The sequence below is a fragment of the Stigmatopora argus genome, chromosome 18, assembly GCF_051989625.1.
Source record: "Stigmatopora argus isolate UIUO_Sarg chromosome 18, RoL_Sarg_1.0, whole genome shotgun sequence".
Taxonomy (NCBI): Eukaryota; Metazoa; Chordata; class Actinopteri; order Syngnathiformes; family Syngnathidae; genus Stigmatopora; species Stigmatopora argus.
In genome coordinates, this window is record NC_135404.1 from 13,392,683 (window position 1) to 13,418,224 (window position 25,542).

General features: G+C 43.6%; 3 protein-coding genes and 1 long non-coding RNA gene across 5 annotated transcripts; 2 read left to right on the forward strand and 2 right to left on the reverse strand.

Annotated features, from left to right (window-relative positions):
* Positions 1 to 456: 456 nt before the first annotated feature.
* Positions 457 to 10,117, reverse strand: usp22 (ubiquitin specific peptidase 22). The gene is made up of 14 exons (XM_077626287.1): positions 9,973 to 10,117; positions 9,631 to 9,896; positions 8,032 to 8,164; positions 6,634 to 6,747; positions 5,966 to 6,067; positions 5,660 to 5,826; positions 5,376 to 5,523; positions 4,211 to 4,313; positions 3,620 to 3,778; positions 3,326 to 3,452; positions 3,164 to 3,255; positions 2,852 to 2,914; positions 2,505 to 2,654; positions 457 to 2,395 (listed from the first exon to the last, which is right to left on the reverse strand). The coding sequence occupies exons 2-14, from the start codon at positions 9,748 to 9,750 to the stop codon at positions 2,353 to 2,355; spliced, it is 1,521 nt and encodes a 506-aa protein (XP_077482413.1). The 5' UTR covers positions 9,751 to 9,896; positions 9,973 to 10,117; the 3' UTR covers positions 457 to 2,352.
* Positions 4,113 to 7,190, forward strand: LOC144093030 (uncharacterized). The gene is made up of 3 exons (XR_013306196.1): positions 4,113 to 4,607; positions 5,384 to 6,771; positions 6,870 to 7,190. It is a non-coding gene; the product is annotated as an uncharacterized LOC144093030 (long non-coding RNA).
* A 630-nt stretch (positions 10,118 to 10,747) lies between the features above and the next one.
* On the reverse strand, positions 10,748 to 25,478 carry cops3 (COP9 signalosome subunit 3). 2 transcript variants are annotated; one of them, XM_077625903.1, is made up of 13 exons: positions 25,311 to 25,478; positions 19,733 to 19,840; positions 14,104 to 14,233; positions 13,854 to 13,966; positions 13,597 to 13,646; positions 13,255 to 13,347; positions 12,771 to 12,950; positions 12,453 to 12,593; positions 12,178 to 12,351; positions 11,673 to 11,759; positions 11,443 to 11,556; positions 11,301 to 11,381; positions 10,748 to 11,133 (listed from the first exon to the last, which is right to left on the reverse strand). In XM_077625903.1, the coding sequence occupies exons 3-13, from the start codon at positions 14,226 to 14,228 to the stop codon at positions 11,080 to 11,082; spliced, it is 1,212 nt and encodes a 403-aa protein (XP_077482029.1). In that variant the 5' UTR covers positions 14,229 to 14,233; positions 19,733 to 19,840; positions 25,311 to 25,478; the 3' UTR covers positions 10,748 to 11,079. The 2 variants fall into 2 exon arrangements, with proteins under 2 accessions (XP_077482029.1, XP_077482028.1); XM_077625902.1 differs by lacking the exons at positions 19,733 to 19,840; positions 25,311 to 25,478 and adding an exon at positions 15,027 to 15,270.
* nt5m (5',3'-nucleotidase, mitochondrial) lies at positions 15,271 to 19,163 on the forward strand. Its single transcript, XM_077625904.1, has 5 exons — positions 15,271 to 16,189; positions 16,567 to 16,667; positions 17,551 to 17,611; positions 18,091 to 18,205; positions 18,277 to 19,163. The coding sequence occupies exons 1-5, from the start codon at positions 15,917 to 15,919 to the stop codon at positions 18,414 to 18,416; spliced, it is 690 nt and encodes a 229-aa protein (XP_077482030.1). The 5' UTR covers positions 15,271 to 15,916; the 3' UTR covers positions 18,417 to 19,163.
* Positions 25,479 to 25,542: the final 64 nt, after the last annotated feature.

Sequence of the window (25,542 nt, forward strand, 5' to 3'; positions counted from 1 at the left end):
AATGATGGAGAATCAAGTTTGGTCGTGATTTACACATACAAAATTGTATATTTTTTGAAACAATACATTTACACATGCTAGCTTGAATGAAAAGTAATTCGATCACTAACACAAATGATCATTGGTTGGCCAATAACTTTTTTTTAACATGCCAAAATACTTTTGTTTTTTAGCATTAAATTACTGAATGCTCATTTGAATGTAAAGTAAAAGCTTTTAAACTGAATTTTTAACTTTTTTGAGTATCTAAACAAAACAAGTTGAAAGTCCATCAAACCACTTTGGCTGTCAAATTGCCCTCCGTGAGGACATTTGGCAGAACGGCGAGATTCTCTAGGTGGGCTGAAGACAAATCCGTTCCTCTCGTCCTCCAAAAACCTCGACGAAGACAAGCGCATTAGAAAAAAGGGATGCATAATAAGTTGACAATCTCGGTACAAAATCAGGAAGACAAAGTCAATTACAGATCTAAATTTGTTCTTTTTTATTTGAGTGTCGTCGTAGGTCAAGACACCGTTACGACTCCCGTGGCTGAATCCAGCAACTTAAAGTAGAACAAACAAACAAAAAAACTCACTATGAACGTTTCCACCATGGTTTCTTACGTACAAACTGTACATATAAATGTATACTTTACATACATCTTCAACAAGTGAAAAGACAAAAGTAAAAGTGTAATTTTCAGCTTGGGCGGCATGCTGAACTTAAGTACTGATTCAGTACACAAACACACACCACATACGCACGCACGCACGCACGCGTGCCCGCCACACGTGCATACTTTCCTTTTTTTTTTTTACACCCACAAAAAGACATTTTTAAACAAGCAAGTTATTTTTCTCGTGACAAACACGCTAGCGCGCACTCAAGCACCCCCACGCAGACATGCAGCCGACACAATAATACACCACAGAATCAAAATCGCGATCCTTTAGGCATACGGTACTTTTCTGATGATTGGTTCTTATCTTTGCATTCAACCACAAGTACATCATTTGAACATGAATATAGTAAGAGTATTTTTCTAAACCGCCCGGAACGTATGCAACAACAAAAAAAACCAACCCAACAAATTCAAACGGGCCTTGTTAGCTCTTCTTGCGTATATCAAACGACGCACACACACACACACACGGCACAATGCAACACGGACGGACGACATGAGTGCGAATGCAAAAAAGAACCTGTAAACGAACCCTTTCAAAATTACAGAGTTTATAAAAATATAATATTTCGGGAGTAACATCCGCCCCTGCGACAGTTGGAAGCAGCAATTTTGGCGGAAACAAACGACAGCTTCCCGCCTCGTCGACCGACGACAAACTCACGAATAGTGACGTAAATACACAACGAGATCACGTGGATCGTTCAACTCGCACGGAGATGTTTGCGTCTTCTGCCGTGCCGTGAAAAATGCCTTTGAACATTTAGAATATTTGGTCATTTGGAGAGAGACAGAGTGTGTGGGTGGATGTGTGTGTGTGTGGATATGTGTGCGCTGTATAGGCTACTATGTGACACATGGTGTGTTTGTGGATTCCTTACTTTGTTTAAAATGTCATAAAAAAAGAGCCTTGACTTTGGATAGGAGCAGCGTGAAGTAGGGTTGACATTTAGAACCATTGAGCACAGGGATGGGGAATTCTTTGCACATTTCTGAAAGACTCGGAGATGCCAATTAGTGTTGCACCGACCGATATGACCATAAAATGTCATCATCGGTATTGGGTAGTTGCACAATACCAAGCGCCCCACCGGAGATGGCCGCCATGAAAAAAAAGGAAAGAAAAATGAATGCTTGAAGAGGGAGAGTGGCACCGAATGAACGTGCATTCATTCGGCGTCAACCTCCTACTAAAAACGGCAAATCCACGTCAGACAACCACTTAAGCAGTGTCTGACCGAGCTATGATAGAATTACTCGTATTCATTATTTCCATTTCTATGTTTAAAAAAACAACAAGGACGAAAAAAAGACGGAATCAGTGCAGTAGGTGTCGCGAGCTAGCGACTTACTTCTTAAATGTGTATTCCTTTTTTTTTTAAACGAGATAAATTGTGTTCTTATTACAATTAGTCCAGAGCCCACGGGGCCTACAGACTGGGGGGTTCCCCACCCCCGTGTCAGCTAAAGATCCACTTCAAAATCCCTGCATAAATGAGGAATTTCAAAAAGAAATATCACTTGTGAGAAGCCAGGGAAGTACCATGATGATGGCCAAAGTCAGTTTGGTTTAGCGGATTGTTGTCCGTTGCGTCCTGAATTCCAGTGGATATGTTTTCTTGTTTTTTTTTCAAGTCGCCGTAGTGCGTCGGGGTTCCTTCCGCCGTATTGTCGAGAGGGCGGCGGCACTATTCGTACTCTAGGAACTGTTTATGGTAAAATAAAAGGTACCTAGAGAGGAAAAAGAAGATGTCCAGAGCGTTAGCTTTTGAATTGATGTCCCCGAACATTTAGAGCGGCTGATTTAAACGGACGCATTGATCCAAAACGGCGAGCTCACCCTTCGCTGTCCAGCACCGCTTCAATGCTGGCCTTGGTGATGATGGCGTCGTCGCACTTGAACCACTGGTCCTTGTGCTGCCTGATGAAGGTGGTGTAGTGGCCGCTCTCCAGCGTTCCCTGGTGGTTCACCACCGCAAACAGGCTGTATCTGAGCCGGAAAAAAAGTGGGAGGGTCGTCTCACAAATAACAAGACACAGAAGGACATTTCAGCGTCGCCACGTGCGAGATGGACGAGCCACCAGATGAGGATCTGGGTGACCTGATCTTCGCTAGCACGCCGCGCTAATGGATGTTAATCAAGGTGGTTAATATTTGGAACGGTCGCAGGGTGTCGATGAGCCTACTTGTTGTCGTTGTCGAAGGGCTCGGCGGTCTGCTGGTACTGGCCGTTCATCCTGCTCTCTTTACTGAAACACAAAACGGAAACTTCATCTTAGCACTCCTTCTCTTCCAGATCTAGCGTCCCTTGTCGGCCATCTTGGGTCAGGCGAATGCCGGTCGCAATTGGGCTCGAGCGTGGAAAATATTGCGCGCCGTTCCCAGGTTGTTTCTACGTACTACCCGATAACAATGACCTCATTTTAAGTGAATCTCATGCGTAAAAGGGTCTTATTTGGGGGGTGGGGCTCCATAAGCTAGCATTTTACTGTTCTCACCTGGAGGCCATAAACGGCGTCATGTCCAGCTCTAGCGGGAAGGAGACGTAGGTGGTGATCTTCCTCCGCAGTTTGGCAGAATGTTCGAATCTCTGAAAACACGGTCCAAGAGTTGGAGCTTCCTTTCAAAATAGCGTTTAGAAAGAATAAAATAAATCCTACTTTGAGGTGAAAGCAGGCCACGATGGGCAACTTCTTCATGGTCAATTGCTTGGTGGACTCCTGGTAACTGTGGCAACCGCTGCATTTGATCTTGGCGCTGCTGCCGAGGTGCTCGGGTCTGGTGAACCTTAAATGGACAAGACGGTACGTTGGATTAGAACAGCCATCGCTTGGCATTCTAGTCAGTACACAGCACAAAACAATCTGGTTTCGGGACGTCAGCCGGCTGTCATTTCCTTCCTGTGCCACTCGTCCCGGTCGAGGCCGTAAGGGAGACGGAGCTTAAGCGGCTACCTTCGGAGGCAGTCCGTCAGCGTGGTGGCCCCGGTGGCGTGACTCTCCCCGTTTAGCGTGGAGCCGTCCCCCCCTGGACTCAGCGGCCAGAAGGGAGTGGAGGAACCCGGCAGGTCCAGGCTGATGTCCCAAAACGGGTCGATGGTCGTGGAGACGCCGCTGCAAAGATGATGGAGACATCTTGCTGGTGCTCTACGCCAGGGATTCACAAGCTTTGCTTTTTTTGCATTTTTTTCCGGATATATTTGCCCTGCAATCGGCCGGCCACCGATTCAGGGTGTCCCCCGCCTCTACAGCTGGGATTGGCTCCAGCACCCCGAGACTTTAATGAGGATAAAGCGGTTGAGATAATGAGATGAGATCAGACATATTTGAAATTGAATTCATCTTATCTGAAGAGGAAAAGTTGAGCGTGAGCTCCTAAGACATTTCTTGCCACCAGGTGGCGGTAAAAATCCATTTAAGAAGACGATGCCCTTTGTAAGGAGGTCTCTCTGCTGCTGGGCGTTGATGGGAATTACACTGACACACACACACACACACAAACACACACACGGAGACACACGCATACACACGGACACACACACTTACTGGCAGACTTGACAGGTGACGTCAGATTGCAGCCCCCCCGTGAAGATTTGGTCAATGATGCAGTTGCAATGGTTTGGGTTGTTGGCTTTCTTCCCGTTGTCATCTACGCAAAACACACAAAGAAAGGCGAGCACTTTAGAAAGGAGACAAATATTAGGATGCGTGTCAATTGTTCAAATTCTCCAGCATTTTCCTCATCCTTCCTTCATCTTTCCTATTTTGCTTCTGTCACTGCTTCTTTGTCACAATTGTCACTTTGATTTTAGTTTCTTTTCTTTTCTTGGGCCTGTAAGAAAACCTTGATATGACATTTTGTTTTCCAACATGGCCGACATGGCTAGCCGAAACCAGGAGAAATTTGTTGCCGTGTAATGCCAAAAACGATAACCACGGCCCAGTAAGTAAACTCAAGTATCGTTATGATCACCGCACATCAATTTTAATGCGAGCAAAGTGTTCAAATTCATGACCTTTGTGGAAGCTCTGCAGTTAAACTATACGAGGTGCTATTAAGATGAAAATTAGAGAGGATGAAATGTCCTAAATTGGCCAAGGATAAAAAAAATAAAAAAATCAACAGTCACTTCATGCAGTAGTTGATTGATTACATTTGGAAATTTGTAGAAAATGTGCTGTTATACTATAGTGCAGGGGTAGGGAACCTATGGCTCGGGAGCCACATGTGGCTCTTTTGATGAGTGCATATGGCTCTGAACTAAAATATGGAAAGCGGTGGTGAGAGAGCCGAGTCCCAAATGCACCAATAGGAGCGTCACGTCGGCACTGTGGCATTGATTTTTTTTTTCATTAGAGTCTTCTGCATCCATTCTCTCATTGATACTTATTCAACTCATTGATATTCACTGATTAGCAACAGCATAACAACGTTGTCAAAATAATTCAGAGTCTGTGTTTTAAAAGTGGTGAAATGACTTTAAAAAAATAAATTTTCATGTATTTTGACTTTTAAATTGTGTGTTTGGCTCTCAAGGAATAACATTTGAAAATAGGAATTGTTTATGACTCTCTCTTTCAAAAAGGTTCCCAACTCCTGCTATACTGGCTTTTAATTTAAAAATAAAAATTGCGAGTAAAGACCTTTGTCTGAAATAGGAAGATGCTTTAACAATAGAGCTTTTTTTTTTTAAACTAATGGTGGTCTGACCTTTGCAGTGTCTGTGTAGGACATCCAGGGCAGCGATGAGGAACTCGTGCGCGTCCTGCTGCTCGTAGCCGGCCAGGTGACGGGCGTGAGTCCACACCAGGTGGAGCAGACGGAACGGGATGTGCGGCGACCGGTGGCCTGAGTAAAACTAGTCACACGCCACGCCACGCCACGCCTGGTGTTAGCAACGCGAACTCCTGAATCCATTTTTTAGAGCTGCAATATTTGTCAGGATTCCTACAGGTGCTGCGACCTTTTTAAAAATGGACATTTGGAAAAGGTACCTCTTGGAAAAGTTGTGACATCTCACAGACTAAGCAGGAGTTGCTTTGCATTTCACATTTGTGGCGGTCAGAGAGAAAAAAGTCCCGCAGCAGCGGCGTGTGCGTGAGCGCCTGGACGATGCAGTTCATGAAGCAAGTGTTGCCCAGATTGATCAAACCGCGAAGGCCTGCAAAAACGGGAAACAATCATTATCAACGACAAAATTGTCCTTTGTAACCCTCCGATGGACTCTTGGCGCCGTCGAGAATGTGAGCGGTTAAAATGGGCATTGATGACGAGCTTAGCAGAAAAAACAATCTTCTCACCAATAGTACAGTTGGAGGTGATCCGCCTCCTCTTGGGATTGTGACGGAGAAGCTCCAGCTCCCTCTTGGTGGGTTCCCACGTGGAGTATTTCTCACCAATTCCTGCTAGCGCAAAAAGTCAGGCTCATTTACGAGCTCAAGCGCCATCCTAGCGCACGCGCTCTTCCAAATGAGTCGTCCTGATTAGTTCATTTAACCCAATAGCCAATGTGATATCAAGTCAAGTGTATAATATTTGTCAAAAAATGATGTTAGCCACTATCAGAAAAAAAACAATTGGATGGAAAGACGCTGCCGAATTATGAATGGCAACATTTGTAATCAAGGGGAAATACAATAGCTTAAATTGCATCCCGAAATACCGTCATTACAACACTTCGTTTAAGCGTCATTTAACATTGCGCTACCTTTAAAAATGTCTTAGATTGTACGTAAACTGCTTATAATGAACTTCAAGTTGGGTCACCGATATCTTAGTCAAATTAAACTGTAAAAAAAATACTACAAATTTTTGCTGCCGATTGGCTAAAAGGACCATACCCAAGTTTTATTTTTTTATAGAGTGGCAGGTTATGAAATAAATGAACCATTTGGAAAGGGGGAGTAAAATGGAAACATTTGTTGTGAGGGACCTTCTCACCCAATTGGGAGTTAAAATGCTTTCAGACCTTGCATTTTCCAGGCTTTCCTTTGTTCCTCTTTGGCTATCTGTTCCATGTCTTTGTCGTAAATGTAGTCTTGGCACATGAAGCAGTAAATCCCCCCGTAGAGCAAGTCGATGGCTGCAAAGTCAAGACAAGGAGAAGGTGAGCAAAAAGAGGAAGAATGCGCCACCAGGGCCACGTTGGATTCAAATGCCAGCTTGCTCCCACCGTTTGTTTATCGCTTTGCTTTTTTTTTGCAGGGAAAAGTCTGACTCACGTTGCCAGATGATTCACCCACCCCATGTCTTTTCCTACCCGGGCCATGTCGCTACGGCGTCGCAATGTTCGGATACGAACGGGCCCGCTACGGCGCCCCCGGCCAGGTCAAAAGCCCAATCGGGAGGCGAGGAGGGCGCTAAGAGAAATGCCGTCTTTTCTGCTCGTCTTTCTCCGTCCTACGACTGACTACCTGTTTGCCGTCGCCGTGACAACCCGACCTTCAGATTCCTTTGGCTGAGCCTCTGAAACGCCGAGAGTGAATAAGTACAGGCGTGAAGGCGTTATAGATCAAGATCAAATACAAAAATAAAAATAAAAAGGCTAGAGTTGAAGAATGAGGAGGTGTGGCTTATTTCAACTAAAGACAACTTAATGACCTCCTCAACAGTCAGTGTTCCGCCCATTTTTCCTCCCCCCCCAGCAGCTAACCTAATTAGCGCTATAATTACACCTCCACAATTACACAAGTGGGATGCATATTTACACACTAGCAGGCTTTTTTTTCCTCAGCCGAAGGACAACGCGAAGAAAAAAGGAAGCTTCCAAATGATGGTAAACATCTGCCCGAGTGGCACTTTGTCATGCGCACCCGAGGCGTCGCTGCTGCGGCACCCCAACGACCCCCACTCCTACGACGCTGCGGTGCCGTATTCCTAACTTACAGCTAGAAAAACCCTAGTGAGGATAAAGCGGGTCAGAAAATGAAATAAACTTCCAAACAGTATAATCCAAGTAAAAAACAAAGTAGCCTTCAAAAAATGCTACTGAAAAGGATACAAAAATAGTGACTCACTGCTTAAAATGTCACATTTTTTTAACTAAACTGTTTTTTTTTCCTCAGCACGTCTTCTATATAAACTGTTATTCCCTATTACATGAACATAATAGGCCCAAAAAGTAATTAAGCGATATTTTTTACAGTGTTTTAAAAATGCTACTCAAACCAATGTAATGGAGTAAATGCAACAACGCGTTACTAACCACCTTGGCAACTGGAGGATGTTGTTTTAATACTACTTTAAATGAATTTAAAAGGCCTGGAGGTGGGAGCATCTGGGTATCGAACGATACATTTTGCGATGCAAGCCGGGCGATAAGGACGATTTCGAGGTATGACGGAATTGCACGAGTGTTAAGGCGTACCTAAGTTATGCCGTTTGTTCTTGGCGTGCTCGTGGATGTGTTTTTTGGCAAAGCAAGCGAAGAAGACGCAGTAAAGGCAGGAGTGGAGTCTGCTGAGGTGAGCGCCGCACATGTGGCAGATGCATGACTTGGCCTGGAAAAGGGGCGGGGTCAAACAAAAAGATACATTGTCATCATCAAAAGCTCTTTTTTAACCAGGCATCTTGGATCAAATATTGCCCGAGACGGTAATTGAAGAGAAAATATGAAAAGCGACAGATTGACGACTCTTTCGCAATTGCATAACATCCATTTTGACGACCAAGGTTTATCATTTAACTGCATGAAAAATGTCATGTTTTTTTTTCTTTTCTAAATGACTTCAAAATGATTTATTGTGTGAAAAGAGTGTACTGGCTTTGTTATGAAAGCATTTGATTTCATGGTATTGCTGCATTCATTTGTTTCATTTCTACTGCAGGACAGAATATGAATGCACGTTGAATATTGCATGTGTTCACGGAGAAGTGAAATGGCAGACATTGTGTTAATACATAGATTAAACAAGCCTGCTTTCTTTTCTCGTGCGATTTTCGCATTTGTTGTCAAGGGGGCACTTTCCTGTCTGACCTATTAATTACTGCGCTGTAGTGGTGTTGCAGAAATAACACGTGACGGCCATGACAGTGGATGCAGAGTGTTACAAGCATACAGATGAGACAGAGAGAGAAAGGCAAAATAAAAATAAAAACAGAACAGTCAATCAAGGTTGATTTTAAGGTCAAATCTAGGATTTTGATACCATCAATGTGGAATGATGGACTTTTTTTCCTGGTCTTACTATACAGGAAAACATCTGGACAGCAACCAGTCAGTGATTGTTGCAATACAACATGCCAGTATGCAGAAGAGGAAAAAAATATCAAGTATCAGGAGCTTAAAAAAATGGTCACGGTACAAGACTAGTTGCAATCACCCTAATAAAACACATTCCGTGTTTTAAAAAAGGTCTGGCGCACGGAGCTAGTTTGCACCGTGGGTGTGGTGGCGGCACAAGTCAAGGAATGGACAATTATGGGACAAAATGTATTTACACTGCCTATTCGATCATGCATGCCCCATTCCTATTTCCAGCCAGATAAACAGGCGAGGATGGGGGGTATTATTCTCTGCAGCATCTTGGATGTAAGGCGCATGCAAAACCATGCTTGAATACGAGAACAGAATCCGCACAAATCTACATGAATGAGTCACTGGCAGGGAAAAAAATAGGTCAACAAGAGGATGAGTGCAATCAAGAAACGTGGTCAATAATTAAGTTGGAGAAGTGAGTGGTTTGTCGCAAGGCGTGGACAAAATGCTCCTCAAAAGAGCAGGTATCAATGACTGCAAATTGAGCATTTTATTGTCATTTTCTATTCTTTTTATGTCGGTCCTACTGCCTTTGTGAGAGTGCTGTTGTTCTTGGATGGGGTACCAGCCCACATACATGCGCGCACGCGCATATTCTCTCACTCGCACGCGCACGCACACGTAAGAACACACACGCACGCACGCACATCTCCAGTTAGTTTTCGCCCACTACTACGTATGTACTCCGTTTCCCAGTCTTGTCGTTACCTTGCGTTTCCTGGTCTCGGCCGAACCGCTCCACACGAAACACTGATAAATGGCCCTCAGGTTCTGCTTCCAGTTGTCCACTTTGAAGCAGTTGACATGGGGGCATCCCGCCGGACTCATGATAATCACAGCATCCGGCTCGGCTGTCCAGTGGGGGCGAGAAAAGCTGTCCAATGGCCTCAACCCAGTCCAAAGCCCGGACTGACTGGCTAGCTTGCCAGGTTCGCTATCCACCAATCGCCGCGTTATGGCTAACTGGACATGTTCTGCTTGTAGTTAGGGCGACACGCAGAGAACACCGCCAATTACATCGGCATTCCCGTTTCAGAAGCAGCATATTACCTGTCACTTGCAACCCATTGTAGGAGCATGAATGCAGTTTCAGCACATTTGCTTAATTACATGTTAGCAAGACGGCTAAAGTTGTTTAGCGTAGGAATTTCAACAGTAGCTTACACGGTGCGTCAAGGCCAACCCCCTTCATAACGGCAGGCCAATCAGGCGCGACTACTGTTCGGGATTGGCGTATGCCGACTCTTCCAGCGGTTAAGTTCCGCCTCTTCGAAAAGAAAACGGCGCCGTGATTGGTCCAATCTTCCCAGAGGCGACATCCGCCGCTGTGAAGGAACTCGTTGGTTTAAATTGTAAATCACCTTCGTTGTTTGAATAAACAATGTTACGGCGTAAAACTACACCACCGCTTGACGGTACATATTTAACACAGGTGTGAAGCAAATTCTTAAACAATTTATTACAGTCCCCAGTTGCAAAGCTTCCAAATGTCACGGCGTTTTTATGATAGTATATCCATAGAATTGGCTTTTTTCCAATTAAACTGTTATGGCCAATTTATGCAGCGCTTTAGGGACCTCTAGTGGTTCCGCCCTGTAAAAACAAAAGTCAAAACCAAGCAGGGTAACAGAGCTTGATTCTTCGCACCCCATTTGTTAAAGAATCAAGTACGTATACAGATTTGCTAGTGATTATCAAAATTCTATCCAAAAGAAAGTGACGTATATTCCTTACTAGGCAATAACTCTTTTACTCATAAGTAACCAACGTTTCAGTTACAGCCATCATGCAGCAAAATGGTGAGATTATTCTCAAATATGGTTGGTTAAAGTCACGTCCAGTTTTTATTGTTTTGTGATAACGTAGCCGTGTCGCGCAAAGCCGAACATTGATAAATAAAACACTGCCAAAATCTGAAGGTTTTCCATTTCTGTAAAGATGCTTTTGTTATCCTTCTGAAACTGTGAAGAAGAAAAAAAAGAACCATATTCAACATCATTTCACACAAGTAGGTTTTCCTTAACCAATGTCCTTATGTAATAGAATATTTGTTTTTCCTCTTAAAAACAAACAAACAAAATCAAAAACAAAACATCCAACACATCCACGGAAGAATGTATTGGGGGGGTGCAGCTTTTTCTGGTCGTCTAGCGCCCCTCACGAGTAACTCGATGTTTTGCTGCCAACGTCATCTTCCTGCGTTCCCATGCTCTTTAAGGAAATAAAAAAAGGTCTCACATTAGAAATCTCTGGCATTTTACAACTCCAAATTGTGTCTATTCTTGGAATTTTACACAAATGCTTTATAGATTTACGGAGCCGTTCCTTTTCAAGAGGTCGCTATTTCACAACTAGCAATATTGAGAATTTTCTCTCACCTTCTGCACAAATTGAGGGTTTACTGTAATTTCCTGATCCATAGACTTTAGCTTCTCATCCAGCTCTATACATTTCAACATCTGAAAGATAAATGAGACAACCAGGATATTTTTCTCCCTCTCTTAAAGGAGTCATCCTTACCTCTTGGTCAATTTTGTGTAGAATTGCTGGATTGTTGTATTTTTCTGGGTTGTCATGGAAGCACACCATGCCGTCCTTTTGGTTAATGCTAGCGTAGATCTCGCCGTCTTCAATCTATCCGTAAACACACACCGGGGAAAAAAAAAAAGAAACATGAATGTGTTCCCAAAAAGCTCAAGTAAAATATTGGAATATACACATATTGCTATTATTGTTGTGGGCCACTTCACCATGTGTAAAACGTATTTCTCTGCCTCTTGAGCTCCCGATAGCTGCACCCTGCTTGCCATATCTTGCAGAGACAGTGTCAGAAAGGTCTGGAAAAAGACAGTAGAGTATTCTAATGTTAAAAAAAACACCATTTATAACATTTTATCACTGCACAATAAGCAAAATTGTGGGGATGCTTTCTATGTGCGCAAAGATTCTATACATATTTGTTGCCAAAAACATACGCATCCACGAAAATTTGACCACAATCATTTGGGAAAATGAAGCGATATAAACTTTGGCCGCCACCGACGACACTGCAAATGCGCCAAGTGACCCAAAAATCCCCCCAAAATATATAGTGAGTGACCCGCGAGCAATTACTAATGAATTGGCAGATGGACCTCACATTTCACTCCTCCTTGAGTTGCATTTTGCTCTATTCTCTACTGGCATTTCTATGGGAATGTTGATTTTTAACTACTCAGCGCCACCGAAAACACACCTTCGCACACACCCACACACCTTTGTTAGCCTCTGAATGTTCTTTTTGTAGAGCGACGAAAGGCACTGCTTCACCAGGCCCGTGTTGTTGTCCCTCGTGAAGGTCTCGCCGTGTTTGTTGACGACGCTGCGCAATTCGGTGGGGTTGTTGCTAGCGTAAACCTGAGCCAGCTCGTGGTAGGCGTTGCTCAGGGGCTGAGGAAGAAGGCAAACAGAGTCAACGTTCTCGCTAGTTGATTGGAAATTGCGCTCTCGTGCCTTTAAGGCGAAGGACCTCAGGTTGGGGTCAGCCTTACCTTGATGAACCGCCCTACAATTTGTGAAGTGTACTTGGGCAGCGGCTGAACTTTGCCGTGGAGAATGAGCGAGACCAGGATGTATTTCTTGTAGGATTCCAACATGATGTGGCTTACTGCCATGGCGGGAGTGGTTATTGCCTGAAGGAGTCATTTCAAATAAATATGAGAAGGACCACCAGTTAGGTCGCATTCTTTTGTTCAAGTCAAATCTTTTCTTTAACCGTCAACCAGTGAAATACGTCATAACATCAGTTAGACCGTACAAAAACAAACGTACGCGACTTAGGATAGCCTGAAACAAGTCCGAATACGTACCTGTTCATAAAAGTACAGTGCTCGATCAAAGTTTTTGAGGCCCATGTAGATCATGCCACCGTAATAGTAGTAGCATAAAAAGTGCTTTGCATCATAAGCGCCGTTCTCCTTGCAGATGTCCATCATGTCCAGCTCCAGGAACGGCAGGGCGGGCTTGAAGCACTTTGCTAACAAGCACAGCTGGACAGATGGAAAATATTTATAATCGTGAATTAAAAGCATTCTCTTCAGGTAAACAAGTCAAGTGACGGCGGGAGAAGTCCAATTATTATTACTGTACTTTTAGGTCACATGCGAGTTGGATTAAAATAGTATTTAAAGTCCCCCACAAAAACATATCGTTTGGCAAATTATGCCGAGGACCTGTACACAACTGTATATGTCGCCAATTTAGCTAGAAGAGGCATTTAACCTGAAATGGGTATTTTGAAAAATTAAAAAACACACACATAAAAGTCCATAGTGTGCTAATTTTCAGACTTACTTGACAAAGGTCTGCATGAACTGAGGTAAGCTGGTTTGTGTTCATCTGCATTTTGTCTATTGCCTGTTTTAAGATGACGATTCCCCTCAATGGCTGTCCAGTGGGAAAAAAGAAGACATTCTACATGAATAATTCAAACCTCAACAAATGGAGGACACACTATATAGTCAGTGGGCTGAAAATAAAAGACGATTCTGGTTATGACATAACTCAAAGACAGAAAATAGGGCGTCGGTAACCGTTTCACGAGCGCGAATGAAATGCTGACAAAACCCAAGAGACCATTTAGGGATGTACGACTAAGGAATGATTAAATAATAAAAGAGGAAGTTGGCCAGATACCTGTTTCCGCTCTACAAGGGCATTTGTCAACTGGTGACAGAGACCAGCAACTGGACACAAACAAAACAAAACAGTTAGAACATTCATCTGGATTTCAATTCAATAAAAAGGTACATTTAATCCAGCCTGGGTTTTGAATGTCATAATATAAGAAAAAAATAGATATACAATTAGGAGTTACTATCTCATGCGGCTAGATTATTTTTTGTTTTGGTGGGGGAAAAAACAACAAGAAAAGTTTGGTCAACGGAGCTTACAAGTGTCTGTTGCATATCTAACGTGCTCCCCATTGCAAGTACTGATGAAGAGTTGGACTTGCGAAAAAAGCGTCTCAAAGTCTGGGATGTTTGGCATGGAAAACTTGACAAATCTGAAACACAGAGTGGAAGAAAACACAACTAAAGTGGCCATTTTTGACTATTAATGGGAAGTATGTTTCACTATTTGGTGAATTAAACAGCACCAGAGCACTGTGGGAATGATAAATGGGCCGCGACCGATACTTACAGCACAGCCAGCACACCGAGGGAGTGCTCTTGAATGTCCAAGGCCCCCAGGACGGTGTCCAGGTGTGACAGGTTCTTGGCTAGAAGCTCCCCGCTCTTGTTAATCAACTCACACAGCTGAGTCATCTGGCCTAAAAAGGAAAAAAAATGACAGTGAATGGAAGGAAAACTCTTCACTTCTACTCTCAGCAGAAGGTGATGATATCTTCAAATCCTTCGTGGTCATATAAAATGATCTGCCCAAGCTATTCGTCCAACAAGACAAGATGGATGTCATAGTAGCTCAGTGTATTCATTACGAGATAAACTATGTAAAAAAAAATATTATAGGGATTGGATGATTTGTTACATAATGAGGGAATACATGAATGCTGCGATAAAGCCATTGAATGATTAACACCAGTCACCATTTTGGTTTTCAAAAAGCAACAGACCAAGTCTAATTCTTGCCTTTCAGGCATGTTGTAGAACCGTCAAATTGTGATTAAGTTTGTCGATATAATTATAAACTATACTCGATCGGTCAAATGGGCTGTCAAGGCCTTTGCAAAAAAACGACTGTAAAAGTGACTGACATGGTACTAGAACCAATCAAATGGGTGGATTCTGCTCGTCAGCCAATGACGCGAGGGCAAGGTGGGACTTCCCTTAAGAGAGTGCCCAGAAAATATTTTCCAGCTCAAAACGAGAAAGTAACATTTTGACGTTTTGTTTTAATAGCGAAATAAGTTCTCGGGTATCCACACCAGGCATATACTCCAGCGCATACTGTGGCTATACTTTGCATACCATAATTGCCATAGAAGGAGTCTTTAGCGACGTGTTTACATGATGAGGCAAAAAAGTGTCTGACTTTGCTATCGGCACAGCAATGGGTATATAGCATATAGCTAACTATCATACGCATGAGTTAAGCAAGCCTACCTTGAGCGGAAAGCTGCCGCACATTGTTCACAAACTGCTCCAAGGCTGAAGCCATTATAGCACGGGTCCAAAGTGGAGGTAATTTTCACTGTTTTTCATTCAAACGTCAGAAACAACTCCGTCCGTACTGAGACTGGGGCCACACAGCCGCCACTGGGAGACGATTCTCGCGATATTTTATGAGGTGAACGGATTGCAACGAGGTTTTTGAAGCCAGTGATTCTTAAAGGGCCCTCACTCGCATATGTACCTACAGCTGAAGAACCCGGAATGAAATTGTATGAAGAAGAGTGTAGCAATTATTATAATTATTATTTTGTTTACATAGCTTTGGTCTGACGCAGTGCACGGTATATTTTGACGCGCTTCTGCTCGATTTACTCCAATTGGATTGGAGCAGGAAGCCTCGAGCGTAACATCGGTAGTAGTGAGGAATCATCTTGCGATATCCAACATCTTTGATTCTAGCCGTCAGTGGGTACAGTTTGTCCCTAGTTCAGCATAACTGCGGTATTAACCTGGTAACCCATAGTGGTTCTGAATTCAATTGTGTTTCTTTCCTCGGCCAGCCCCCAAACAGGCATTTCCTCCAGGGCCGACGACCTGACAGGTTATGGGGAGCTTTCAGACATTTTCTAAGACGTTAAAAAGCGACCCAAACAGACTCCAGCCAGAGCCCGTCGAGTCATTTGACCTGTCCGCTGCTGTAGACTTAGCTTCAAGGCTAACGTCCAGATAGCCTCCGAGCTGTGCGACTGACACGCAAAAGCGTTTAAAACATCATGCGGACTAGAAACGTCAACCGGAGGCGAATGCAAGACGAGCTGCGTGCATGAAGAATCAAAGTGGTCGTTTTTCCATAGTTAAAGGGTGCTGCCCCGTGCACTATAATGTTCCTGTCGACCACAAGTCGTCTACTGGGAAGAGGAAAGGCGTTGCTATCGAACCCATTTCAAGGGAGCTGCGTCAACATGGCGCGTCACTCTCCTCCTGGGAAGAAACTGAGAGTGCTGGTCGACATGGACGGCGTCCTGGCTGACTTCGAGGGGGGGTTCTTGAAGAAATACCGAGCCAGGTACCCGGACGAACCTTACATCACTTTGGAGGACAGGAGAGGCTTCTGGGTGTCCACGCAGTACGGACGACTTCGGAGTGATCTCTCTGTAAGTAACGAGCGATCACGTGAAACCTCAATGTTTACCATTTCAACTCTAGCAAATCCAATGGACAGTTGAATGGAGCAAATGAAAAATATTCTCCACATCACCTGGATAGACTTGGTCAATAAATCAGGCTTTTCCATAGCCGGAAATTGATCCATATTCATATAACTGGTGGACTCTAAATTGTCTGAAAGTATGAATCTAAAATGAAAGATCGTGTAGTGCTCCAAATCATAAGTTATCAGCATGTTTACTATTGAGGAGTGCGGCAATCTTCAAAAGAATGACATGAAATGTCGAGTAATCGACAACAAGCGAGTTGTTCCTTGTTATCTTGCCCTAATACACACGTCCACGTGTTTTCTTTTTATCTTTAGGAGAAAGCCATAAGCATCTGGGAGTCCAAGGACTTCTTCAGAGACCTGGAGCCTCTTCCCGGTGGAGTAGAGGCAGTCAAGCAGATGGCCAATATGGACAAGTAAGTTCACAAATAACAGTCCACGTTATTGTTGATATATCCTCGTCATCAACAAAAATGAACAAACACAAGCATCTGTGTACAGAACTACCTGGTAAAAGGCTTAACCCCTTTTCTGCCTCCATCGTTCACCTGTAAACTCTCTTTAAAAAATATAAGAACGAGGGAGTAGGGACCACTTGCATTCGGGGATCTCTCGGACTCTAGGGATTCTCGCCCGTAGACTGGCGGAGACGAGGGGTACGGTTAAATTACCCCAAATATGGGCTTGGCTAAAAATGGCCACTGTCGTGGCAGTCCCAGACCGGTAAAAAAAATGGGAACGGGTAAACGCTATAGGTGAGGTCACTGTCGCTATGCCATATAGACTATGGTTGCCACTAAGCCGACTGTGAAAGGGTCAGGCGGAAAGAAAGCGGCGCCCCGTTTGCCAGCGCGACCAAATTTGGAAGCGCTGACGTAGCATGTCAGGAAGTAAACAGCCGGGCTTTTCACAGACAGGAACTAAACAGGTTCCTTTATCTGAGGTATAGAATGGAAGGTTTCCAGAAATTGCTTTGTTTGTGCTGATAAATATAAGACAGCTCAGTCTTAGTATGCATAGCTTTCATGACTAGAATGAGCAACTTTTTCTTAACCTGAACAGAATGCATGTTTATGAATTTCCACTCTGTGATATTACTAAAGTATTTTTTACGTGTATCTTTTAACTGAATCTATAGCAAAGACAAGTTTTTTTTTTCCATTGTTGCACAATTGCCCATTTCAGGAGGAAGGGGAAATGATAGCCACCATGAAAACACGGAAGTTTCCTCGGTGACGTGCAAAACTGAAAATCTAAATTGATATTTTGTGCAATTTTTTACTCTCTTGTATTCCACAGCACCGACGTCTTTATTTGCACCAGTCCAATCAAGCATTTCAAGCACTGCCCTTATGAAAAGGTACTTTCCCATGCTCACTAATCAGTCTTTTAGCCACGACCATGCCATGAAATGTCCCGTGTGCGGCCGATTGGTCGCCGGTCTTTTGGTCGTCGGTCTTTTGGTCGCCCCAACCGCGACAAGGGGCGACCAAAAGACCGGCGACCAAAAGACCGGCGACAAAACAAGGTAAAACAACACGGTCTACGCATGAATAAAAGCCAACAATGGCCATGAGCTTTAAGAAGTCAGTCAGGGTCTTGGCAAGTTCTCCAACAAAAAAAAACAATAAAAGTCCGGGAAATTTGGAGCTTTTCTTTAGCCTAATAATTACTAGGGCATTAAGTAGGACTAAATAGTCATTCACAGTTTGTATTTAGGGAATTTGAGCAACCATTTAAATGGTAATTATCAATAACCTTCCGGGCGACCAAAAGACCGGCGACCAATCAACCGTGTACCAAATGTCCTCTCGTGGACGTGTTTTTTTTTCTTCCCAGTACGCTTGGGTAGAAAAACATTTGGGTCACGAGTTTCTGGAGCAGGTCATCCTCACCCGGGACAAGACGGTGGTCAGCGGAGACATCCTCATAGACGACAAGCCTGACATTTTAGGTAAAAAAAAGTTGGAGTATCATGTAACGACGTGGCGTTTAAGCAGCGTTTGACCACGTCCCCCCTCGCAGGCGCTGAAGCCCAACCCACCTGGGAGCACGTGTTGTTCACGGCTTGCCACAACAAGCACCTCCCCACCGAGCCCTCGCAGAGACGCCTGCAGTCCTGGTCGGACGACTGGAGGGCCATTTTGGACAGCAAAAGGCAGTGACGCGACGCCTTAAGTCCGAATCCACGTGTCGCACCTTCGTCGACCACCAGTGGGCGCTCTAAAACGTGTTTTCACGAAGCCAAGCAAGACATACGGCAAGTTACTTTTTAGCAGCAGTTGTTTAGAAGAAAAATGTTGTTGTTTTTTAAATGAGCGCACAATCCACTACCCAATCACAGGACACATCAGCCCGGTTTGGGATTTTAGTTAACGTACATGTGAGAGCTGATGTTTTTTTCTTTTCTTTTGGATGCTGATGAGCCTGTTTTCAAAACATCTATTCTTTTAAAGAGTGATGGTCATTTCATTCGTGGATATTGTTCCTCACATTTACATTATTCAATGGGAATATTTAGTATCAAGATATTTTTGAGGAATTGCATGCAGTAAGCATAAGAGGCTGTGAAAAGTAGGACTGATTCTTTTCAGGAGTTTGATATTCAATGTACCGATTGCATCAAAAGGACTAACTACGACTGATATTGAAACTTTGTTTTGCTTTTAGCTTTAGTGTTATAAATAGATGGAGTATTTCCTTCTACGCCTTCACATGATAAAAAAATGTACTGTTTGACTTTTAAAATCAAGGTACTGTAAGGAGCCACATGAAAACAATTTACCATGGACTGGTAAAATACTTCCACAAACACATTTCTTGTGTTTATAGCCATATTTTATGAGTGTCCAAATATGTATAGTATTCACTCAAAAGACATGTCTACAATAAATGCACATTTTCTCTTGCAATTTTATGTCTTCTTTGGATCTTCTAGTTGACCTTATTGAAATATCAAGCAATAAAATGTGCAATAGTTAAGAAAATTAACAACTTTACACATTGATTTTTTTTAAACCAGAATATTTTGGTGTGTTTTTTTATTGCCGATCAGGAATCCAAATGAAAAGACTGAGGCTTTTAGGCAAAACTTCCCTCTAGGCTGCTTAAGCAATTTCTATTTTGCTTGTAGAGCTTTTGGCGTCTTTTGTTTGAAGAGCTTCCCAATGGCCAACTAGGTCAACTGAGGCAGGAAGTTGTCGTTCCAAGCGAGCGCCTTCGCGATGGCCGTGATGTTGACACAAGAAACCCCAGTTAACTCTTCTCCAAACAGCCCAGGCGGAGAATTTTTTTTTTCCAGTTGACGAGTGTCTCCCGGGAGGCCCGTGGTGATGATGATGTTAATGCGCAAATGACACATTTCATGGCGATGATTGAAAAGCGACAAATTGTCTTGAATTTTCTTGCCCCTTGATTGCCATCCCGCACTGACACACCCTCCCACTTCAAGTGGCTTGAACGTCCGTAGCGATAAACTCACCGCGGAAGGACGATTGGACGTCTTTCGTCAGCTCGGCAAGGCTGACCAACGCCCCTTTTTGTTCAGGTGGCCATCTTGGGTGGGGCAACTGGCGCTTGGAAACTAGATCTGAAAGACAACACAATTGCTTGGTTATTTCTTCTTCTTTTTTGTACACACCCAAATACTGGTGACGTCATTTTAGTGCCGTTTTGGTGCCAAAACTTGTATTGGTGACAAACCTGTTCCACAAAGTACCACATTAATAAATACATAGCTATCATGCCTGGAATGGAAATGCAATGAAAAGACCTACCGTATGCATGCATGTACATTTATGTGTATGTATGTATATACATATGTGCTAAGCAACACGCTTATTTATATATTTATTCATTAACTTACTTATTACCGATCTATATATGTCAAAAATGTCTTTTTCTGTGTCTGTATTCTCACCCTCTTGCTACTGTGACAACGACATTTCCCGAATACGAGATGAATAAAGTTATTCAATCCAATCCAAAAATACTATTTTGTTTCTAAAGTCATTCAAATTTGCAATACCATAATTATCTAACTTTTACAGATGGACTAAATGTGAACTAAGGTAACTTGTTGTTAACAGTGTTTTATTGATGTAAAACATAATTGAGCGTAGCCGTGTTAATTGTGAGTGGCATGAAGCATAATCCATTTTCTAACGGGTAAAACAAGGGCGGTGGAAATGAGGTAAATGTGAAATGGTAGTCTTTGTTTATGGTGACTTAAGGACAGCCCCAAGTGGTTGTCCTTAAGCGAACCGCTCGGTGGGTATGGACGACGTTGCGTATGGTCCATATGGCCATCGGAGGACGTGAGGAGATACGGTCAAAGTAAGTAAGCAACAGATGCACGCGTGTCTTCTCAACGTTTCAGGCTTTTAACGCTAATTGTGCACGTCTGTCCATGTGTGCATTTGCAGTATTTTGCTGGATCTCGCTCTACCTGAGCTGAACCCTTTTAGGCAGAGTGGCCACAATTCAGTGGACGGCTAAGCCGGCACTCCACAGCCTCCGCCCTTTTGGAGCCAGCCGACATTTAAAAAAAAAAAAAAAAAAAAAGGCCCAAATGACTTCCCACCGCTCCTTTGTTGCACTTTCTGCCATTTGTTTATTGGCCGTGATCCGAGTCAGCAAGTTCCGAATGACGGCGACTTGTAATCCTTTGCTATTTTGTCGGCTTACTATCTTGTCCGTCCCATAATCAATGTCTTGACCTTCTTTTTCCATAATGTCTAGTTCCTGGAAAAGAGCTTTTCAGTAAGCATGACGCATGTTGACACTTATTAGCACTTTCATGAAGACGGATGAGAATACTTTACCATCACAGTTTTCATTTTGAAGACAGATTTTAGTCAAATAAAATGCATCTCTGCTGACGTCTCTCTCCGTTACGCCATTTCTTTTTAATTTTTTTAAATAGTGCTGGCTGAGGGTGAGGTTTCTTATCGCTATCTGTACTGATACGCCGCTAAAATGACATCATCTGTATTGTATAACGAAAAAAGGTGCACGGTAAGCTCAAAATATAAGACGAAGGCTTTGTTGTGTCAGAAAACCATTTACAAAAACACCGTTTTTTTGGCAAAAAAAAAAGACATCTGGATCAAACAATGAGCATCCATGTTGTTAAGTAAGAGGGAAAGACAATAAGCAGAGACGTAGCGTCTGGACTGGTCACGAGGAGATGGACGGACAGACGGACAAAGTCATTAGGAGCAGCAGACCATTCAGGGAATCATAACAAAAGCAATCCCAGATCAAAACACAACACGCCGACGAATCGGCTGCAGGATGTGTTCCTCCCAAGCAGGTGGCCGCCACGCTAATATCGCATTTACTCGTTCCACGCGATTCGGACAACTGCAAGTAACGTTTCGATGAAAACTGGCTAGTCATTTGAAGACCGGACCTAGCATTTCCCGCACCGATTCTGACTAACGTGACCTCACCAAGTCATAAGGCACATTTGTCAAAGCGATTCCGCCGAGGGCTGCAGTGGGTCCTGGTCTTTGTTCCAACCGATCCAGTGCCCACATTTTAACCAATCAGGTGTCTTCTAAAATAAGTAGCACCTGACTTGAATTAACTGATTGCAAAAGGTATGCTCTTGTTGAGTTGGAATGAAAACCTGCACCCACTGCGACCCTTTGAGGACCGCTTTGACACCCCTGTCATAAGGTTTTACTTTCCAACCCCTGGTGGGCCAACCCAAGATGGCTGCCATCTATGCCCCCCCCCCCCCTTGGGGGTCACTAAGAATCATCCCACGGTGGTCCCATTCACGGTTGTTCCGTATCTTGTGCTGACCCGGCCCGCCCGCCTGTCAAATTTTTAAAGTCAATGTGGCCCCCGCCCGGGCCCAAAAGTTTGCCCAACCAACCCTGCACTAGAACCAGAAAATGAATGGACTGACTGTCACTTTAAAAAACATGAACAATAGCAGTAGAATGAGAAGCTAAATCGGTGAAAAAAATAGTGTAAGCGGGCGCTCGCACGCTGTTGCATAAGAATAATATACAGATATAATTCAATAAAATCAGAATTCAGGCAGCGTGACAAAAGACAATGACTGAAGACAATAAAGGAACGGAGAGAGATGATTGGCTGTTGGACAAACAAACGCCAGACAGACAGATGGACGGACGGACGGACGGGCAAAAACAGGAAAGCCAGGAAGTCAAAACAAAGTGAAGTCAAGACCAAAAACATAATGCAAATGTCAGTCAAAGTATCAAATATGAGAAAAGCAAACATGACGCTCCAGCGCACTTTTTCCTATTTCTGTCCCCGCCTCTGTTTACGGAATTTTGCCGTCTAATTGCCTTATGGCGGCGGCCTTGCAAAAGGACACATGGACAAAAACAGAACGGCTATTTTTGCAGCTTTCCAGGAAATTCCTGATATTGCTGTTTATGAAGGCTTCCAAGCGCTCATTCGGCCTTTTGGAACACGGATAATCAATATTTTTCTATAAATGTCGGGCTAAAAGCTTCTGAAACCATGACAACACTGGAAATAATGAACAGAAATTCCATTTTTTTTGGATGCCCTGCATTGTATGAATTCATCTCTTTTTGGAAAACCATGAGAAAAGCCACTCAGAAATATTGTTACAACACAAGTCTTGTTCCTCAACGGCACATTTATCATCGTTTTCTGGCCCGCCGTGGAACAACCGACAACCTCGAGTCTTGAGGTTCATGCTATGAATGATTGATTCTCCTAATTTTTTTGGAAGAACCAAGCCGACCTTTTCGTGCAGAAAAACATCCTCAGAAGACAGAATCTTTGGAAATGCTTCCACGTTGCCCCTTTAATAAATAAATAGAAGGCAAACTGTCGCCAAGTGCAACTCAGGATTTTGGATTTGAATGCAAATCATAAAAACTGGGACAAAGTTAGCATAAAGAAAACCAAACGGGGGAGACGCACACTGACGAATAGGCAAAAGACGGCTTACTCCAACAGGCAACGGGAAAACACGAAGGGAGACCTGGCAGAACACGGGGTTTCTATACACAGACAGGAGTTGATGACAAATCACAAAGGGAAGGGAAGCCAGGAGAGACATGACAGGAGGCAAAAGGCATACAAGTGACACAGACAGGACACACAAGGAAAACACAGCCATCCAGCAAACAAAATCAAAAATGAAAATGATCATGTCCGCTCGCTTGGTTCTTTTAAACAAAGGGGGGGGGGGGGGGAGATTCTAATAACTGCCAAATGATTTTTTTCAACTTCTGGCTCATGCAGGGCCCTCCCTGAAGACAGATCAATTTATACGAAGAGTTGAAGAACATTTCCGTGAATGGTCGGCGGCGGCCTCCACGCCTCCCCATCATGCTTTTCACGGCTGGAAATGAAAAAAGCTCTCGACGGGGCATACATTTCCGCTCTCTCTTTCTTTTGTGGGATGAAATTAAGCGTATGCTCGTCACATTTTAAGCAAGCGTTCAAATAGTGGAGAGCAAAAGAACCATTTGGAGAATTGGAATTGGCCCCAATCCAATTATAAAAAGCTTCAAAGAGATTGGACATCTACTAGCAATAACCTGACCGGTCGTAGGGTGCATCCTGGCCAGAGGAAGAACAAATGTTATATTTTGACATCATTGACGGCGCTAAATGTCAAATAAGTTCACTTCAAAAGGGATTGAAGGTCTCCTAGTGATCAATTCCTTGAGATCCGTGATTGGACGCCACACGTGCTTAGTTGACGGAAGGACAAACGGATAAACGAGAAGTCCAAGGAGCAGACTAGCAGGACGCTCCCAACGAATCGATGACTCATCCTCGGCGACAACGCTCCGCAAACACCCGCAAGACTCTGACTCAGATGGAATTTGACAGCATGCACGGGCACTCATCATAGAATTGACAACAGCGGGACTCGCAACGCACCGCTTTTAGGGTGTCGGGGGGCGAGGTCGGGCGAGAGAACAAGGGTGAGATGCAGTTTCACAGCCAGGGGATCACATTCAGCGCTCAAATCTGTAAAAACGGCAATCACCCACCCAGCCGCGCTCCCGCCGGCTAAAAAAAGGCCTTGTCGCAGACGCCATTGTACCGACAGACCATAAAGGCCCCAAAAACGCCAGGAGGAGGTGACCCAGAAAATAGCCCAAAGCTCTCCAAGCCACTTGTACAAAAAGGGCCTTTTTAAATTTCCTATTGTTAAGCGGTCGCTCCTTTAACCATTGGCTAGTTGTATCATTGGGATGAATCCGTAACTTCATAAACATCGCTGTCAATGACTTCCCGTGGCTGCGTTAAATCTTAACTCCGACCCAACGGAGTCGGAAATCCGCTTGGTCATTGGATAACCCGCATTTTTGTCTCCAGGCATCCAGTTTTTGCAAAGTTGCAAGAGCAAGATTTGCCTGAAAAATGATGTTTTCATGTTGCTTTCCTGGGATTGTCTCCACTGATATCCTTATTAGCTTAGCATCACTTTTTCTGATCTGAGAGACCTTTACCAATTTGTGTGACAAGCCGTAATGAGATTTAAGCGGAAGCGTGTTATTACATCAGCGTGTAATCACGCGGGCGTACGGGTTATATCAGAAGCGACGTAAATACATTACAGATTAAGACCAGCGCTTGACCTGGAGTCGCTTCATCTTGCCAATCTGGGGAGCCAATGTTTTGTTTGAGGAGACACTTACATGCGTTGTGTAACAAGTTGAAAAGAAAGAAATATGACATCCACCCGCCGCCCCATTTTTAACGAGCACCTGGACAGATTTCATTGTTCTTTGCTTTGAGCATTGTTGGTGCCGTCCTCATCACGTAACAGTAATGCTTCGGGGTTTGCGTGCTTTTTTTTTCCTCTTTAAAAAAAGATGACTGACAACATTGAAATGTGGTGCAGGGATGATGACACATTCATGGCATTTGGACCAATGAAAATGGATCAAGTAAATCTCTACTCAGAAGCAATTCATGCAGAATAAGTGGCAAAAAATATGTACATGTCACATTCTTTCAGGGCCTTTTTGCCTAATGAATCAGAAAGCAAGATAATAAAAAAATGGAGAACTTTTGTTACGTACGTGCGGCGTCCAGTGGGGAAGGTAGAAGGATCCAAACGGGAGGGGGTGCTCTAATAAAAAAAACTTTAATACTTAACGCAGGTGGGGTGTCAAGAATAATAACATAGACTCAGAATTTAATAACAAAAAAAACAGGGGAACTTGGAACACGGCGTAACGCAGACAAGGACTGACAAACACACATTGTTTGAGTAGACCATCAGGGCTTGATTACAAAATACACACACCTGAT

Excerpts from the sequence above, each read along its gene's own strand:
- usp22 (XM_077626287.1), bottom strand. The coding sequence starts at position 9,750 with ATGAGTCCGGCGGGATGCCCCCATGTCAACTGCTTCAAAGTGGACAAC. Across the intron at positions 6,748-8,031 it reads GAACAAACGGCATAACTTAG|CCATCGACTTGCTCTACGGG; the intron begins GTACGCCTTAAC and ends TTGACTTTGCAG. Across the intron at positions 5,524-5,659 it reads TGTCACAACTTTTCCAAGAG|TTTTACTCAGGCCACCGGTC; the intron begins GTACCTTTTCCA and ends GCGTGTGACTAG.
- cops3 (XM_077625902.1), bottom strand. The coding sequence starts at position 15,081 with ATGGCTTCAGCCTTGGAGCAGTTTGTGAACAATGTGCGGCAGCTTTCC. Across the intron at positions 14,234-15,026 it reads GCGGCAGCTTTCCGCTCAAG|GCCAGATGACTCAGCTGTGT; the intron begins GTAGGCTTGCTT and ends TTTCCTTTTTAG. Across the intron at positions 12,352-12,452 it reads TTGTAGGGCGGTTCATCAAG|CCCCTGAGCAACGCCTACCA; the intron begins GTAAGGCTGACC and ends CTTCTTCCTCAG.
- nt5m (XM_077625904.1), top strand. The coding sequence starts at position 15,917 with ATGTTCCTGTCGACCACAAGTCGTCTACTGGGAAGAGGAAAGGCGTTG. Across the intron at positions 16,190-16,566 it reads GACTTCGGAGTGATCTCTCT|GAGAAAGCCATAAGCATCTG; the intron begins GTAAGTAACGAG and ends TTTTATCTTTAG. Across the intron at positions 18,206-18,276 it reads CGACAAGCCTGACATTTTAG|GCGCTGAAGCCCAACCCACC; the intron begins GTAAAAAAAAGT and ends CCCCCCTCGCAG.